The 17,871-nt window shown below is 47.8% G+C and overlaps 1 protein-coding gene across 1 annotated transcript in view; it reads right to left on the bottom strand.

Moving 5' to 3' along the window:
- The window catches only part of LOC120042993 (cytohesin-1-like), a 52,786-nt gene that overhangs the window by 14,933 nt on the left and 19,982 nt on the right, over positions 1-17,871 (bottom strand). Inside the window, exons 3-9 of the mRNA XM_038987720.1 lie at positions 11,649-11,713; positions 9,112-9,178; positions 8,174-8,292; positions 6,895-6,975; positions 3,626-3,738; positions 1,577-1,725; positions 837-948 (exon numbers count right to left, since the gene is read on the bottom strand). Of these exons, the coding sequence (XP_038843648.1) occupies positions 837-948; positions 1,577-1,725; positions 3,626-3,738; positions 6,895-6,975; positions 8,174-8,292; positions 9,112-9,178; positions 11,649-11,713 (706 nt within the window). The remainder of the gene's footprint in view (positions 1-836; positions 949-1,576; positions 1,726-3,625; positions 3,739-6,894; positions 6,976-8,173; positions 8,293-9,111; positions 9,179-11,648; positions 11,714-17,871) is intronic.

Genomic DNA, 17,871 nt, shown 5'->3' with positions numbered 1-17,871 from the left:
TGAACATGGCCCAGATCATTGTGAATTTATATCAGAGTCATTGTGAATTCATCCAAACAGTAAGATCCACTGGGAAGCAGACAGGGTGGAGAATTAGGAAGTCCCTACGTCTCGGTTAGATCACAGGACATAATGTGGTTCTCTTTGCTGGAAGACTGATCATTGGGATGTCCTGGAAGTGTCATTGTAACATTAGAGGGGAAGGAAGCGTTGTCTTCGTCGTCGTGTGTTCACTGGTTTATACTCCACTGTACAGGTTGTCCCTCTATCTACACAATGTGCATCTGTCCGTCTGTCTGTGTATCATGTGTAGGTATGAGTGTGTGTACGTCTATGTGTGAGTGAGTGTATGAATATGCCTAGTCGTGCATTATTGAAAGCCCTCCACATGTCTGATCTCAGGGCCTCATCCATAATGCATTGGGGGTGGGCAGGGGCCCCTCAAATACTGTATATGGACTGAACACACAATCCCACTCCGTCACACACACACACACACACACACACACACACACACACACACACACACACACACACACACACACACACACACACACACACACACACACACACACACACACACACACACAGTCTGATCAAGATGGGCCCATTGGTCAGTACGTAGACCTCTGTTTCAGTCTGATCCATCACACCTTCCTTACCATGGTAGACAGTCATAAACACAGTTATCGATGGGCACAGTAATATTGGTGAGGATTGGAGAGGATACAGACCTTTGGGATTTCTAACTGTACAACAGTTATTTCAACATTAGTTCAATGCTTCAACGTTATTTAAATGTTCTTAAGGTTATTTCAGCGTCTGGTCCCGCTCACCCAGTTTAAGCAGCCAGCCCTCCCGGTCTGGGTTAAAGAAGGTGTGTGTGAGATCGTTCCCGTCGTCCTCAGGGATTTTGAAGGGCTCGTTTTTGATGCTGTCATACAGGTTCTGTGGGGAGGAGAGTATAACACTAAGACTTGAGGACAGAGAGAGACAGAGAGATGGAGAGGAAGGTAGAGGACCCCTGGGGCAGGGGGATCTGATGGGATCAGGAGTGATGGAGGGATGGACAGAGAGATGGAGAGGAAGGTAGAGGACCCCTGGGGCAGGGGGATCTGATGGGATCAGGAGTGATGGAGGGATGGACAGAGAGATGGAGAGGAAGGTAGAGGACCCCTGGGGCAGGGAGATCTGATGGGATCAGGAGTGATGGAGGGATGGACAGAGAGATGGAGAGGAAGGTAGAGGACCCCTGGGGCAGGGAGATCTGATGGAATCAGGAGTGAGATGGAGGGATGGACAGAGAGATGGAGAGGAAGGTAGAGGACCCCTGGGGCAGGGAGATCTGATGGGATCAGGAGTGAGATGGAGGGATGGACAGAGAGATGGAGAGGAAGGTAGAGGACCCCTGGGGCAGGGAGATCTGATGGGATCAGGAGTGAGATGGAGGGATGGACAGAGAGATGGAGAGGAAGGTAGAGGACCCCTGGGGCAGGGGGATCTGATGGGATCAGGAGTGAGATGGAGGGATGGACAGAGAGATGGAGAGGCCTCGTTGATGTCTCTGTTCACACACCCTGAGCAGGTCCTCTGGAAGGTCTCCTCCATCGTTGATTCCTCTGTTCATGGAGATGAAGCGCTCCACCGCCGGCTTGTCCTTCACGTTGGGGTTGTGGAGGCTGGTGTTCAGCATGATGATGGCAAACGACAGGATGTAACAGGTGTCTGGAGGAAATCACACACACACACACACACACACACACACATACAGACACACACATACATACAGACACACACATACGTACAGACACACATTTGCAATTTGGGACTCCAACATTGTCATACAGATAGATGCCTGGACACAGTCCCAGAAACAAAAGGTACTGTCTCCATTACAACCAAAACACTGTTATTGGACACTTGAATATAGGAGTGGATGTTTATTTTTTTCCCACACACAATTTATACCCGAGTGGTTGATGGTCAGCTGCAGTGCTCGCAGTGATACCATGACAACTTCTGACAAGATTCTCCGGGACAATAGGATCAAAAATGTAAATTACTGGAGCTTAAAGGACAGGGGACTAGATTCAGAGAGAGAGACATAGACCATGTTAAGGACGAGAGTGAGGTGGACCGGCATGAAAGAGTGTGTTGGTCGCTAAGTGTGTGTGTGTGTGTCGCTAAGTGTGTGTGTCGTTCAGCGTGTGTGTCGCTCAGTGTGTGTGTGTGTGTGTCGCGCTGTGTGTGTGTCGCGCTGTGTGTGTGTCTCTCAGTGTGTGTGTGTATGTGTGTGTGTGTGTGTGTGTGTGTGTGTGTGTGTGTGTGTGTGTGTGTGTGTGTGAGAACGTGACTTTGTGCATGCATGTGTGTATGTGTGCGGTGTGTGCATGCATGTGTGTGTGGTGTGTGCATGCGTGTATGCAGGCGTGCGCAGAGAGACAATGTGGTCAGAGGCTGGCTGACACAGCAGTAGCACTTTCCATTATCTGTCCCGTTTGTCTCAGAGAGAAGACCATGAATTATTCACATCCATCTGCATCCATGTAACAAGCAGCCGTCTGCCATGGACATGATGTCCCTGTGAACACACCAAACCCCCTTCACGTAAACACCGCACCAGGCCTGGGTTCACACACCGCACCAGGCCTGGGTTCACACACCGCACCAGGCCTGGGTTCACACACCGCACCAGGCCTGGGTTCACACACCGCACCAGGCCTGGGTTCACACACCGCACCAGGCCTGGGTTCACACACCGCACCAGGCCTGGGTTCACACACCGCACCAGGCCTGGGTTCACACACCGCACCAGACCTGGGTTCACACACCGCACCAGGCCTGGGTTCACACACCGCACCAGGCCTGGGTTCACACACCGCACCAGGCCTGGGTTCACACACCGCACCAGGCCTGGGTTCACACACCGCACCAGGCCTGGGTTCACACACCGCACCAGGCCTGGGTTCACACACCGCACCAGGCCTGGGTTCACACACCGCACCAGGCCTGGGTTCACACACAGCACCAGGCCTGGGTTCACACACCGCACCAGGCCTGGGTTCACACACAGCACCAGGCCTGGGTTCACACACAGCACCAGGCCTGGGTTCACACACCGCACCAAGCCTGGGTGCACATACCCCACCAGACCTGGGTTCACACACCGCACCAGGCCTGGGTTCACACACCGCACCAGGCCTGGGTTCACACACAGCACCAGGCCTGGGTTCACACACAGCACCAGGCCTGGGTTCACACACCGCACCAGGCCTGGGTTCACACACCGCACCAGGCCTGGGTGCACATACCCCACCAGGCCTGGGTTCACACACCGCACCAGGCCTGGGTTCACATGCTATTAGAAATTTTTCAAATACTTTTAGTGTTTGCTTTTGTCTGTCTAGAGTACCAGGTGGGAGGGGTTTGGAGTATTGGGACTATTCTATTGGTCCATAAAGCCAGGCAAGCTCAATCAAGCGCAGATTGAGTATTTTAAATGACTTTGAATAGTATTTGTCATCACCATGACAGGTGGTAACCCTAGCGCTAACAATGCTTTAGTGTAAATCGCCTTGACCCTTCACTACATGCCTGGTACTGAGGTCCAAGCCCGTGGTCCTACCTGTGGACTGGAATACGCCAGGGTTGCACTGGCAGTATCTCTGGGCGAAAGCCTCCATCATGCGGTCGATCTTCTGGGCCTCGCCAGGCAGCCGGAAGCTCCACAGGAACTGTCTGTCAGGGGAGGAGAAAGAGAGGTCAGTCAGCAATACCATCTATCAACTACTAACTTTGGCTAAATACCAAATGGCACTCTATTTCCTACGTAGTGCACTTCTTTTGACCAGTAGGTTGATACACATATCTAGATGACTAAAAGCCTTTGTTATCTACTGATGAGGGTGTGAAAGTGGGACCATTGTTTCTCATGTAAAGTAAGTAAGCCTTGTCTGAGCCAGAACAACTCCTGTTTGCTTTATCTAACTCAGTGAAATGCACTGACAGGAAGTCGCTATGGTTAAGAGTTTCTGCTAAATGACCAAGATGTAAACGGTCAAAAGTTTTGCACTCTATAGGGAATAAGGCTGCCAATTGGGACAGATGCTAACTTGTTGTAGCCATACTAATTTAGCCCTGCAGTTCTCTTCTGTCTTGGTAGATGGGTTTTCTTAGTGTGTCTTCATTTTAACATTGGTGGTGGTGTAACAGCTCAACTACTATCTAATAACTATTCTGTGAAGTGCTGTATTACAGTATGTTAGGGCTGGTATCAGTGTGTAAGGAAGTAAGTAGCCTTCCACACGTCTTGGCTAATACTAGCTGGAACAGCTCATAGGAGCAGGAGTCTATCTCGTGTTTCTGTAGACTGAAGCAGGTGTACAGGTACACTCCCTGGAAAGGACGCTAGTCTACTTCCTGTTTCTGTAGTGAGGCAGCTTGATGTACAGGTACACCCCATAGACAGGACGCTAAACCATCTACTTCCTGTTTCTGTAGTGAGGCAGCTTGATGTACAGGTACACCCCCTGGACGCTAGTCTATCTACTTCCTGTTTCTGTAGTGAGGCAGCTTGATGTACAGGTACACCCCATAGACAGGACGCTAAACCATCTACTTCCTGTTTCTGTAGTGAGGCAGCTTGATGTACAAGTACACACCCTAGACAGGAGGATAGGCTATCTCCTGTTTCTGTACGGGTGGTGCCAGAATAACAACCTATCCCTCAACATAACCAAGACTAAGGAGATGATTGTGGACTACAGGAAAAGGAGGACCGAGCACGCCCCCATTCTCATCGACGGGGCTGTGGTGGAGCAGGGTGAGAGTTTCAAGTTCCTTGGTGTCCACATCACCACCAAACTAGAATGGTCCAAGCACACCAAGACAGTCGTGATGAGGGCACGACAAAGCCTATTCCCCCTCAGGAGACTAAAAAGATATGGCATGGGTCCTGAGATCCTCAAAAGGTTCTACATCTGCAACATCGAGAGCATCCTGACTGGTTGCATCACTGCCTGGTACGGCAATTGCTTAGCCTCTGACCGCAAGGCACTTCAGAGGGTAGTGCGTACGGCCCAGTACATCACTGGGGCCAAGCTTCCTGCCATCCAGGACCTCTATACCAGGCGGTGTCAGAGGAAGGCCCTAAAAATTGTCAAAGACCCCAGCCACCCCAGTCATGGACTGTTCTCTCTACTACCGCTTGGCAAGCGGTACCAGAGTGCCAAGTCTAGGACAAAAAGGCTTCTCAACAGTTTTTACCCCCAAGCCATAAGACTCCTGAACAGGTAATCAAATGGCTACCCGGACTATTTGCATTGTGTGCCCCCCCCACCAACCCCTCTTTTACGCTGCTGCTACTCTCTGTTTATCATATATGCATAGTCACTTTAACTATACGTTCATGTACATACTATCTCAATTGGCCCGACCAACCAGTGCTCCCTCACATTGGCTAACCGGGCTAACTGCATTGTAATGCTATATCAGGAGGATCATGACAACGTTAGGTAACTACAGGACAATGCTATATCAGGAGGATAATGACAACATTAGGTAACTACAGGACAATGCTATATCAGGAGGATCATGACAACGTTAGGTAACTACAGGATAATGCTATATCAGGAGGATAATGACAACGTTAGGTAACTACAGGACAATGCTATATCAGGAGGATAATGACAACGTTAGGTAACTACAGGACAATGCTATATCAGGAGGATCATGACAACGTTAGGTAACTACAGGATAATGCTATATCAGGAGGATAATGACAACGTTAGGTAACTACAGGACAATGCTATATCAGGAGGATAATGACAACATTAGGTAACTATAGGACAATGCTATATCAGGAGGATAATGACAACGTTAGGTAACTACAGGACAATGCTCTATCAGGAGGATCATGACAACGTTAGGTAACTATAGGACAATGCTATATCAGGAGGATCATGACAACGTTAGGTAACTATAGGACAATGCTATATCAGGAGGATAATGACAACGTTAGGTAACTACAGGACAATGCTATATCAGGAGGATCATGACAACGTTAGGTAACTACAGGATAATGCTATATCAGGAGGATAATGACAACGTTAGGTAACTACAGGACAATGCTATATCAGGAGGATAATGACAACATTAGGTAACTATAGGACAATGCTATATCAGGAGGATAATGACAACGTTAGGTAACTACAGGACAATGCTCTATCAGGAGGATCATGACAACGTTAGGTAACTATAGGACAATGCTATATCAGGAGGATCATGACAACGTTAGGTAACTATAGGACAATGCTATATCAGGAGGATAATGACAACGTTAGGTAACTACAGGACAATGCTCTATCAGGAGGATCATGACAACGTTAGGTAACTACAGGATAATGCTCTATCAGGAGGATAATGACAACATTAGGTAACTACAGGACAATGCTATATCAGGAGGATCATGACAACGTTAGGTAACTATAGGACAATGCTATATCAGGAGGATAATGACAACGTTAGGTAACTACAGGACAATGCTATATCAGGAGGATAATGACAACATTAGGTAACTACAGGACAATGCTATATCAGGAGGATCATGACAACGTTAGGTAACTATAGGACAATGCTATATCAGGAGGATAATGACAACGTTAGGTAACTACAGGACAATGCTCTATCAGGAGGATCATGACAACGTTAGGTAACTATAGGACAATGCTATATCAGGAGGTTAATAACAACGTTAGGTAACTATAGGATAATGCTATATCAGGAGGATCATGACAACATTAGGTAACTACAGGACAATGCTATCTCAGGAGGATAATGACAACATTAGGTAACTATAGGACAATGGGTTATAAAGCCCCACTGGGAGGCTCTTACCTCAGGGCCTGGACCAGGTTCAGGTCGGTGAATTCATGGAGCTGCACAAAGTCATGGAGGACCTGGAGGTTGAACTCATCTCTGCAGGGAAAATAATAGAATATGTTTAGTAATGATTTTCTGAAATCATTGTTCAATTATTTGAGTGTTGAGACACAGACACAAAAAATGACAAACACACAGACATTTAGACACACAGCCAGACACACAAATGCACGTACACACACACACGCACATACACACGTATGTATATGCTCACACAATCAATAAAAACTGGGGGAGGAACACACACACACACACACACACACACACACACACACACACACACACACACACACACACACAAGGTGACACCTCTATCATGACATCACTCTTCTTGACATCTGTGGCCTTTGGAGTTAGTGATACTCCCCCTGAGATAGACAGGAGGCCTCCCAGGACCTATCCCTGACAGGGTCAAAGCCAGCTCTGCCCTGGGGGATTCCTGACCAATCAGGGAGAGCACACACACAGTCTGCCCCTCCCCCACTGGAATCAGAAATCTCTTCATACCAATTGGACAGAGCAGAGCATCCATGACGATATCTGGGTGGTGTTCATGCCCTAATAAACACAACTCAGCTCTCCACTTCCTGGTATGGCTTGTCGACTAGCCGACCACACCCAGGCCGTAGCACTATAAGGTAGGCAATGCACCCAGGGTAATAACACACACAACGCACAGCCATTGGGTGTTGCCTGTTATGTGGCTTTGAATTAATATAAAAGATGGTATTTCTTCAGGAGAGACTCAACTTTGACAGTTTTTTCAGCTTCAGCCAACATTCGAGGATTTTTAGGTACTTAACATTATTTAGAATGGATGAAGTGGAAATCAAAGTCAGACGGACTGTGAAGGAATCAACGTCTCTGTTTCGAAGTCTGAGGGTCTAGATGTGGATCTAATAAAGGCTGTTGGGGGAAAAGGGCGTTGGGGGAAAAGGGCGTTGGGGGAAAAGGGCGTTGGGGGAAAAGAGCGTTGGGGGAAAAGGGCGTTGGGGGAAAAGGGCGTTGGGGGAAAGGGGATGTGCCTGACCTGACAGAGGAAAGTATGTGATCTGGAAATGGGACATCTTTGACAGGAAAGAAGTGACGTCCTTCTGAACCACATAACACACACAGAAACACAAACACACAGACATGACACACACACACACACACACACACACACACACACACACACACACCCCCCGACACAACCACATAAAGAGACGTAGCATGCATCTTGCCCCCCACTGACCTCTCCCCAAGGTAGTCTCCGATGGCGGTCTTGTTTAGCCCCTCCCCCTTGTACAGGAACTGGGCGATGTCATCGCTGGTGTGCTTAAGCAGGTCGTTCTCAATCAGGAACTTAATCCCCTGAGAAAATACAACATACACCCCGTGTCAGACCCTCGTTACAACGGGGGCGTTCCTGGTCGTATTGTTTGTAGCCGTACAGCGCATATCAAAAGATTGAAATCATATTTTAGCTAAATCGGGGGTAACCCCGACCGGGATTCAAACACGGGTACGATCCATACCATAATGTCAAGAGGATGGAACCTCCTAATTGATGAGGTTGCTAGGCGTTTGGTTAAGGTCACTACAATTGTTATTGTGGTTCGTGAAATGTCAAACACTTCTCCACACATTGTCAGACCTGAGAGTTGACTCAGTGGTAATGCAAAAAACCCACAACCTGGAACAGCACAAGTATATCAAACCCACAGGACACATTCAGAATGTCTATTTCCCTCCAATTCAACTCTGAACCTGGAAGTCAGTTGCACTGCTTTGTTTCCTTGTTCCCCTCTAACCAGGGACTGATTTAGACCTGGGACACCCGGTGGGTGGAATAATGATCAGGTAGAACAAAGAACCAGCAGGGTCCGGACCTCGTAGGATAAGATGTGAATAACCCTGGGCTGAGATTCCCAAAAGCATCGTAGCACTAAGATCATCTTTGTGCATTTAGTTTCAATAGAATGAAGAAGATGTTCGTGCTACGATGCTTTTGGGAAACCAGCCCTGGTCTATTTGATACTCACCTTTTGGGAAACCAGCCCTGGTCTATTTGATACTCACCTTTTGGGAAACCAGCCCTGGTCTATTTGATACTCACCTTTTGGGAAACCAGCCCTGGTCTATTTGATACTCACCTTTTGGGAAACCAGCCCTGGTCTATTTGATACTCACCTTTTTAGGGTCCATGTTGAATTTCTTTCGGCCCATAGCCACTTGCTTATTCCTCTGCATGTTTTTCCTGCAACATTAAATCAAATAGAATCAAATTGTATTTGTCACATGCGCGGAATACAACAGGAGTATCGTGAAATACTTACAAGAACTTAACCAACAATGCAGAGTAAGAAAATATTTGCTAAATAAACTAAAGTAAAAGAAAAAAGTAACACAATAAATAACAATAAGGAGGCTATATACAGAGGGTACCGGTACTGAGTCAATGTGAGGGGGTACCGGTACTGAGTCAATGTGAGGGGGTACCGGTACTGAGTCAATGTGAGGGGGTACCGGTACTGAGTCAATGTGAGGGGGTACAGGTACTGAGTCAATGTGAGGGGGTACCGGTACTGAGTCAATGTGAGGGGGTACCGGTACTGAGTCAATGTGAGGGGGTACAGGTACTGAGTCAATGTGAGGGGGTACAGGTACTGAGTCAATGTGAGGGGGTACCGGTACTGAGTCAATGTGAGGGGGTACAGGTACTGAGTCAATGTGAGGTGGTACAGGTACTGAGTCAATGTGAGGGGGTACAGGTACTGAGTCAATGTGAGGGGGTACCGGTACTGAGTCAATGTGAGGGGGTACAGGTACTGAGTCAATGTGAGGGGGTACAGGTACTGAGTCAATGTGAGGGGGTACAGGTACTGAGTCAATGTGAGGGGGTACCGGTACTGAGTCAATGTGAGGGGGTACAGGTACTGAGTCAATGTGAGGGGGTACCGGTACTGAGTCAATGTGAGGGGGTACCGGTACTGAGTCAATGTGAGGGGGTACCGGTACTGAGTCAATGTGAGGGGGTACAGGTACTGGGTCAATGTGAGGGGGTACCGGTACTGAGTCAATGTGAGGGGGTACAGGTACTGAGTCAATGTGAGGTGGTACCGGTACTGAGTCAATGTGAGGGGGTACAGGTACTGAGTCAATGTGAGGGGGTACAGGTACTGAGTCAATGTGAGGGGGTACCGGTACTGAGTCAATGTGAGGTGGTACCGGTACTGAGTCAATGTGAGGGGGTACCGGTACTGAGTCAATGTGAGGGGGTACAGGTTAGTCCAGGTAATTCAGGTCATATGTACATGTAGGTAGGGGTAAAGTGACTATGCATAGATAATAAACAGAGAGTAGCAGGAGTGTAAAAAAGGGGGTCAATGCAAATAGTCCAGGTAGCCATTTGATTAATATGAAATGAATTAGAGATACATTATTATTGTATTCCCCATCTGTGATACTGCCAGGGCTGGTTTCCTGGATACCAATGAAGGCTAGTCCTGCACTACAAAACACTTTCAGTGGAGATATTCCATTGAGCATGCTTTTCAGTCCAGCACTAGGCTTAATCAGGGTCTGGGAAACCAGCCCCAAGAATAAGTGTTTGTGTGATGCCATGTAAATATAAACTTCGTCTAAAGAGTGAAAAAGTAGATTGGAATTTGTCTTTTCATTTCAAATCACACACATTGATCTCCATGATCTATTTACTCATCTCACATTGGGTCAATATTATGTATTCATTCACTTATTAATTAAAATAATACTTTCATGAATTGAACATTTTGTCATCAGCTTGGCAGTTAAAACTGCTCCAATGGGCCACTGATGACAACATTCAAGATGAAATGGTGACTCAACAATAAGCATGATTGGAAAAGCCCATTTCTCAGACCTGGAGTGTCGAGAGGTCAAAGTCTACTCCGTCTTCACTGTCACCATGCTTACGTCACCTTGCCCCGGCTAGCCAAAGGTCACCAGACTTCCTCTTTGATTCATTATTTCCCCCAGCATTCCTTTGGCTATTGTCATTGGGAACTACAGTTCTCCCCAGCGTCAGTTATAACAGACCACTATTGAACCACGGCCCATTTCCAAAGCTACAGGAGTTGGTTATTCACAGAAAGAAAAACACCAGTTTGCCCACCTGATTGTCTTTGACACATGGATAGATAAAGACTCAGATGATTCTGAATTCCAGCTCTTTATACAACTTAGTAAATGGTCAGAGCAAACAAAAGTGCATGTCTGAAAAAGAAGTGGGTGGTGGAATGGGATCCCCCTCAACTTGAGTACCCCACGGCCCACACTCCAAAGTACCCCTTCACTTCTTCCCTCCCTAGGGACCCTCCATTGTCTGTTCTACCCAAACACCTCTGCATTATTGAATAGCCCCCCCCATCACGGTGGGCGTGGCTGATCAAACATTTAAAAGCACTAGTCAGTGTGTGTATGTATGTGGCGGTGTGCATGTGTGTGCGTGCATGTGTGTGCGTGGTGTTTTGGGGAGGGGAAGAGGGTTGGTACTATCTGGACATTAAGGTATAAATATTTAACAACAGTCATTTGCTAAGTTAATGGAATACAAACAACAAAGCAATTTGGACTGTCAGAGATAGGAGATGGTAAGGAACCCTGAAGAACCTTAAAAAAAACTAAGGAACCCTGAAGAACCTTAAGGAACCCTAAGGAAACCTGATTCCATACTGTTACACACTCACCTCTCCTCTGTGGAACCCAGGTTCTCAATCTCACTGGTCACTTCTGCTATCTCATTCTTCAGACGCTGGAAATTAGAGAGAGGAGAGGGTTAGGACCAAACACACAGAGCATTACACTCAGTCTGCTGTCTCATTCTTCAGACGCTGGAAATTAGAGAGAGGAGGGGGTTAGGACCAAACACACAGAGCATTACACTCAGTCTGCTGTCTCATTCTTCAGACGCTGGAAATTAGAGAGAGGAGAGGGTTAGGACCAAACACACAGAGCATTACACTCAGTCTGCTGTCTCATTCTTCAGACGCTGGAAATTAGAGAGAGGAGGGGGTTAGGACCAAACACACAGAGCATTACACTCAGTCTGCTGTCTCATTCTTCAGACGCTGGAAATTAGAGAGAGGAGGGGGGTTAGGACCAAACACACAGAGCATTACACTCAGTCTGCTATCTCATTCTTCAGACGCTGGAAATTAGAGAGAGGAGGGGGTTAGGACCAAACACACAGAGCATTACACTCAGTCTGCTGTCTCATTCTTCAGACGCTGGAAATTAGAGAGAGGAGTGGGTTAGGACCAAACACACAGAGAATTACACTCAGTCTGCTGTCTCATTCTTCAGACGCTGGAAATTAGAGAGAGGAGGGGGGTTAGGACCAAACACACAGAGCATTACACTCAGTCTGCTGTCCCAGGACAGATTGTGAGGTTCCAGAACATTCTATTTCTCCTCCAGACCCATCAGTGCCCAGTCTGTGCCCACTGCTGCCACCATGCAGTCTCCCCATAACCCTAACCAATACTGACACTAACCACTCTAATCTAATCTCAACCGGATGTGTACGTGCCCAGCAGCAGGTCTCTCTTTTTCCAAAACACTTTCTTCTTTACAAACCACATTAAAAGGGAGGAACATTGGTGAATGCCCTCCATACACATGGAGTAGGGAGCAGGACATTTGATTATTTTGGGGTTATGTTTGGGAGATTAATGGAGATATTGCCGATTCTGCCTTTTCTGACAGCTGACAGGAGGGTGGGATGGTGAAGGGCCAGACTGGCAGTCACCAGTCAGGGCCCCATACGAGGGTGAAACAGGGTGGAGACTAGAGGTCGACCGATTAATCGGAATGGCTGATTAATTAGGGCCGATTTCAAGTTTTCATAACAATCGGAAATCGGTATTTTTGGACACCGATTTGGCCGATCATTTTTTTTACACCTTTATTTAACTAGGCAAGTCAATTAAGAACACATTCTTATTTTCAATGATGGCCTAGGAACTGTTACGCGAATGCAGTAAGAAGCCAAGGTAATTTGCTAGCTAACATTAAAACTTATCTTATAAAAAACAATCAATCAATCAATCATAATCACTAGTTAACTACACATGGTTGATGATATTACTAGTTTATCTAGCGTGTCCTGCGTTGCATATAATCGATGCGGTGCGCATTCGCGAAAAAGGACTGTCGTTGCTCCAACGTGTACCTAACCATAAACATCAATGTCTTTCTTAAAATCAATACACAAGTATATATTTTTAAACCTGCATATTTAGTTAATATTGCCTGCTAACATGAATTTCTTTTAACTAGGGAAATGGTGTCACTTCTCTTGCAACAGAGTCAGGTTATATGCAGCAGTTTGGGCCGCCTGGCTCGTTGCGAACTGTGTGAAGACTATTTCTTCCTAACAAAGACAGCCAACGTCGCCAAACGGGGGATGATTTAACAAAAGCGCAATTGCGAAAAAAGCACAATCGTTGCACGACTGTACCTAACCATAAACATCAATGCCTTTCTTAAAATCAATACACAGAAGTATATATTTTTAAACCTGCATATTTAGCTAAAAGAAATCCAGGTTAGCAGGCAATATTAACCAGGTGAAATTGTGTCACTTCTCTTGCGTTCATTGCACGCAGAGTCAGGGTATATGCAACAGTTTGTGCCACCTGGCTCGTTGCGAACTAATTTGCCAGAATTTTACGTAATTATGACATAACATTGAAGGTTGTGCAATGTAACAGGAATATTTAGACTTATGGATACCACCCGTTAGATAAAATACGGAACGGTTCCGTATTTCACTGAAAGAATAAACGTTTTGTTTTCGAGATGATAGTTTCCGGATTTGACAATATTATTGACCTAAGGCTCGTATTTGTGTGTGTTATTATGTTATAATTAAGTCTATGATTTGATAGAGCAGTCTGACTGAGCGATGGTAGGCACCAGCAGGCTCGTAAGCATTCATTCAAACAGCACTTTCGTGCGTTTTGCCAGCAGCTCTTCGCTGTGTTTCAAGCATTGCGCTGTTTATGACTTCAAGCCTATCAACTCCTGAGATTAGGCTGGTGTAACCGATGTGAAATGGCTAGCTAGTTAGCGGGGTGCGCGCTAATAGCGTTTCAAATGTCACTCGCTCTGAGACTTGGAGTAGTTGTTCCCCTTGCTCTGCATGGGTAACGCTGCTTCGATGGTGGCTGTTGTCAATGTGTTCCTGGTTCGAGCCCAGGCAGGAGCGAGGAGAGGGACGCAAGCTATACTGTTACACTGGCAATACTAAAGTGCCTATAAGAACATCCAATAGTCAAAGGTTAATGAAATACAAATCGTATAGAGAGAAATAGTCCTATAATTCCTATAATAACTACAACCTAAAACTTCTTACCTGGGAATATTGAAGACTCATGTTAAAAGGAACCACCAGCTTTCATATGTTCTGATGTTCTGAGCAAGGAACTTAAAAGTTAGCTTTCTTACATGGCACATATTGCACTTTTACTTTCTTCTCCAACACTGTGTTTTTGCATTATTTAAACCAAATTGAACATGTTTCATTATTTATTTGAGGCTAAATTGATTTTATTGATGTATTATATTAAGTTAAAATAAGTGTTCATTCAGTATTGTTGTAATTGTCATTATTACAAATACATTTTTTTTAATTTTTTTATTCGTCCGATTAATCAGTATCGGCTTTTTTGATCCTCCAATAATCGGTATCGGCGTTGAAAAATCATAATCGGTCGACCTCTAGTGGAGACTGGAGGGGGAAACTACATCATGATGGCATGGGGACACACACAGCTAATAAAGAGAAGGCGTGAGATCGCTCGTCCTCCTGTGTTGTCATCACAGCCAGCCAGGCCAGGGGATGCTAGAGTGTCACAAGGACCATGTTACTGAGAATGACCGGGGTCACCAGACACACCACAGAGGTCACCAGTGCTTTGCACTCTTGGTAAGATTAGCCTGGATAAATAAAGGTAAATGAAAAGAAAGATGCCATGGAGAGGCAACGTTACATTTTAGTGCAAGAAACACATGTATTAATTAACCTCCCTGCCTTGATATGAGCTTCATTGACTGACACAGTAGATGAAGGGTGGATGAAGGACTCTGCTTGTCTCATGGGAACTTAGCTAACCCCATTCTGGCTGGGTGTGTGAGGAGTGACACCAAATGAAATTATCTAGTCATTTTACAGCTCTTAACGTTCTTCCAAGACCTGGGTTCAAATAGTATTTGTCTTTCAAATTCCTTGCTCAATCAAACACTCCTAGTATTTGAAAGAAAACAAATCCTATTTGACCCAGGTCTGACTTTTCTTGCCCTATTAATCTACTGTTAGTCCCCCTACTGCTCACACTCCCAGTCAACCACTAAATAGTACACATACAACTAGCTAGGCTCCATCTCAAGATAGTCAGGTTACTAAAGGGGATCCTGCACTTTGTGGGGGGAAATGCCACATTCTTCATGGGCCATACTATCTGGAGGATATATTCAGTCTCTTTGCAGTGAGGGGCATCTGGAGGATTAAGGCAGGGGTAGAGCTAACTGGCAAGTCAAGTCAATATTTCATCAAAAAGCAGAGGAGAGGACAGACAGAGGGCCTGCTGGGGCAACAGAAAAAGGGTTGAGAAGCATCCTCCCTATACCCCCAAGACCTCCCCCCTACACCCCTAGACCCCCCCCTACACCCCCAAGACCTCCACCCTTCCACCCCTCCAAAGCAGGGCTGCGTTCAGCAGGGCACAACGTTGTGGAACGCTCAGATAGAAATATTCTGATGTAGAAGAACCATGCCTCTCTGACTGGAGAATGTGGTATGTTTCACATGACAGGGATGGAGCACTGGGGGTGATGAATTAACAGGTTTGGAAGGGAGAGACAAATCCTACCAACAGACTTCTACTGTACTTTAGAAAACTAAGGATCAGTGTGTGTCTGGAACACATTATGATACTGGAAGATGCTTTGATACTGATGTAACCCTCAATACATCTTAACACAACTCTCTCCTCCCCACACACACCTCTCTCCTCCTCCACACACACCTCTCTCCTCCTCCCCACACACACCTCTCTCCTCCTCCCCACACACACCTCTCTCCTCCTCCCCACACACACCTCTCTCCTCCTCCCCACACACACCTCTCTCCTCCTCCCCACACACACCTCTCTCCTCCTCCCCACACACACCTCTCTCCTCCTCCCCACACACACCTCTCTCCTCCTCTCCACACACAACTCTCTCCTCCCCACACACACCTCTCTCCTCCTCCCCACACACACCTCTCTCCTCCCCACACACACACCTCTCTCCTCCTCCCCACACACACACCTCTCTCCTCCTCCCCACACACACCTCTCTCCTCCTCCCCACACACACCTCTCACCTCCTCCCCACACACACCTCTCTCCTCCTCCCCACACACAACTCTCTCCTCCTCCCCACACACAACTCTCTCCTCCTCCCCACACACAACTCTCTCCTCCTCCCCACACACAACTCTCTCCTCCTCCCCACACACACCTCTCTCCTCCTCCCCACACACACCTCTCTCCTCCTCCCCACACACCTCTCTCTCCTCCTCCCCACACACACCTCTCTCCTCCTCCCCACACACCTCTCTCCTCCTCCCCACACCACTCTCTCCTCCTCCCCACACACCTCTCTCTCATCCTCCCCACACACCTCTCTCCTCCCCACACACACCTCTCTCCTCCTCCCCACACACAACTCTCTCCTCCTCCCCACACACACCTCTCTCCTCCTCCCCACACACACCTCTCTCCTCCTCCCCACACACACCTCTCTCCTCCTCCCCACACACACCTCTCTCCTCCTCCCCACACACACCTCTCTCCTTCTCCCCACACACCTCTCTCCTCCTCCACACACACACCCCTCTCCTCCTCCCCACACACACACCTCTCCTCCTCCCCACACCTCTCCTCCTCTCCCCACACACCTCTCTCCTCCCCACACACACACACACACCTCTCTCCTCCTCTCCCCACACACCTCTCTCCTCCTCTCCACACACACCTCTCTCCTCCTCTCCACACACACCTCTCTCCTCCTCTCCCCACACACCTCTCTCCTCCTCTCCCCACACACCTCTCTCCTCCCCACACACACACACCTCTCTCCTCCTCTCCACACACACCTCTCTCCTCCTCTCCACACACACCTCTCTCCTCCTCTCCACACACACCTCTCTCCTCCTCTCCACACACACCTCTCTCCTCCTCCCCACACACACCTCTCTCCTCCTCCACACACACACCTCTCTCCTCCTCCCCACACACACCTCTCTCCTCCTCTCCCCACACCTCTCTCCTCCCCACACAAACACACCTCTCTCCTCCTCTCCACACACACCTCTCTCCTCCTCTCCCCACACACCTCTCTCCTCCTCTCCACACACACCTCTCTCCTCCTCTCCACACACACCTCTCTCCTCCTCTCCACACACACCTCTCTCCTCCTCTCCCACACACCTCTCTCCTCCTCCCCACACACACACCTCTCTCCTCCTCCCCACACACACACACCTCTCTCCTCCTCCCCACACACCTCTCTCCTCCTCCCCACACACACACCTCTCTCCTCCTCTCCACACACCTCTCTCCTCCTCTCCACACACACCTCTCTCCTCCCCACACACACACACACCTCTCTCCTCCTCTCCACACACACACACACACCTCTCTCCTCCTCTCCACACACACACCTCTCTCCTCCCCACACACACACACCTCTCTCCTCCTCTCCACACACACCTCTCTCCTCCCCACACACACACACACCTCTCCTCTCCCCACACACCTCTCTCCTCCTCCCCACACACACACACCTCTCTCCTCCTCTCCACACACACACACCTCTCTCCTCCTCTCCACACACACCTCTCTCCTCCCCACACACACACAC

The sequence above is a fragment of the Salvelinus namaycush genome, unplaced genomic scaffold (assembly GCF_016432855.1).
Source record: "Salvelinus namaycush isolate Seneca unplaced genomic scaffold, SaNama_1.0 Scaffold829, whole genome shotgun sequence".
NCBI classification, from domain to species: Eukaryota; Metazoa; Chordata; class Actinopteri; order Salmoniformes; family Salmonidae; genus Salvelinus; species Salvelinus namaycush.
Note: the sequence above shows the minus strand (reverse complement) of the source record. Positions and strands in the feature narration are given on the sequence as shown.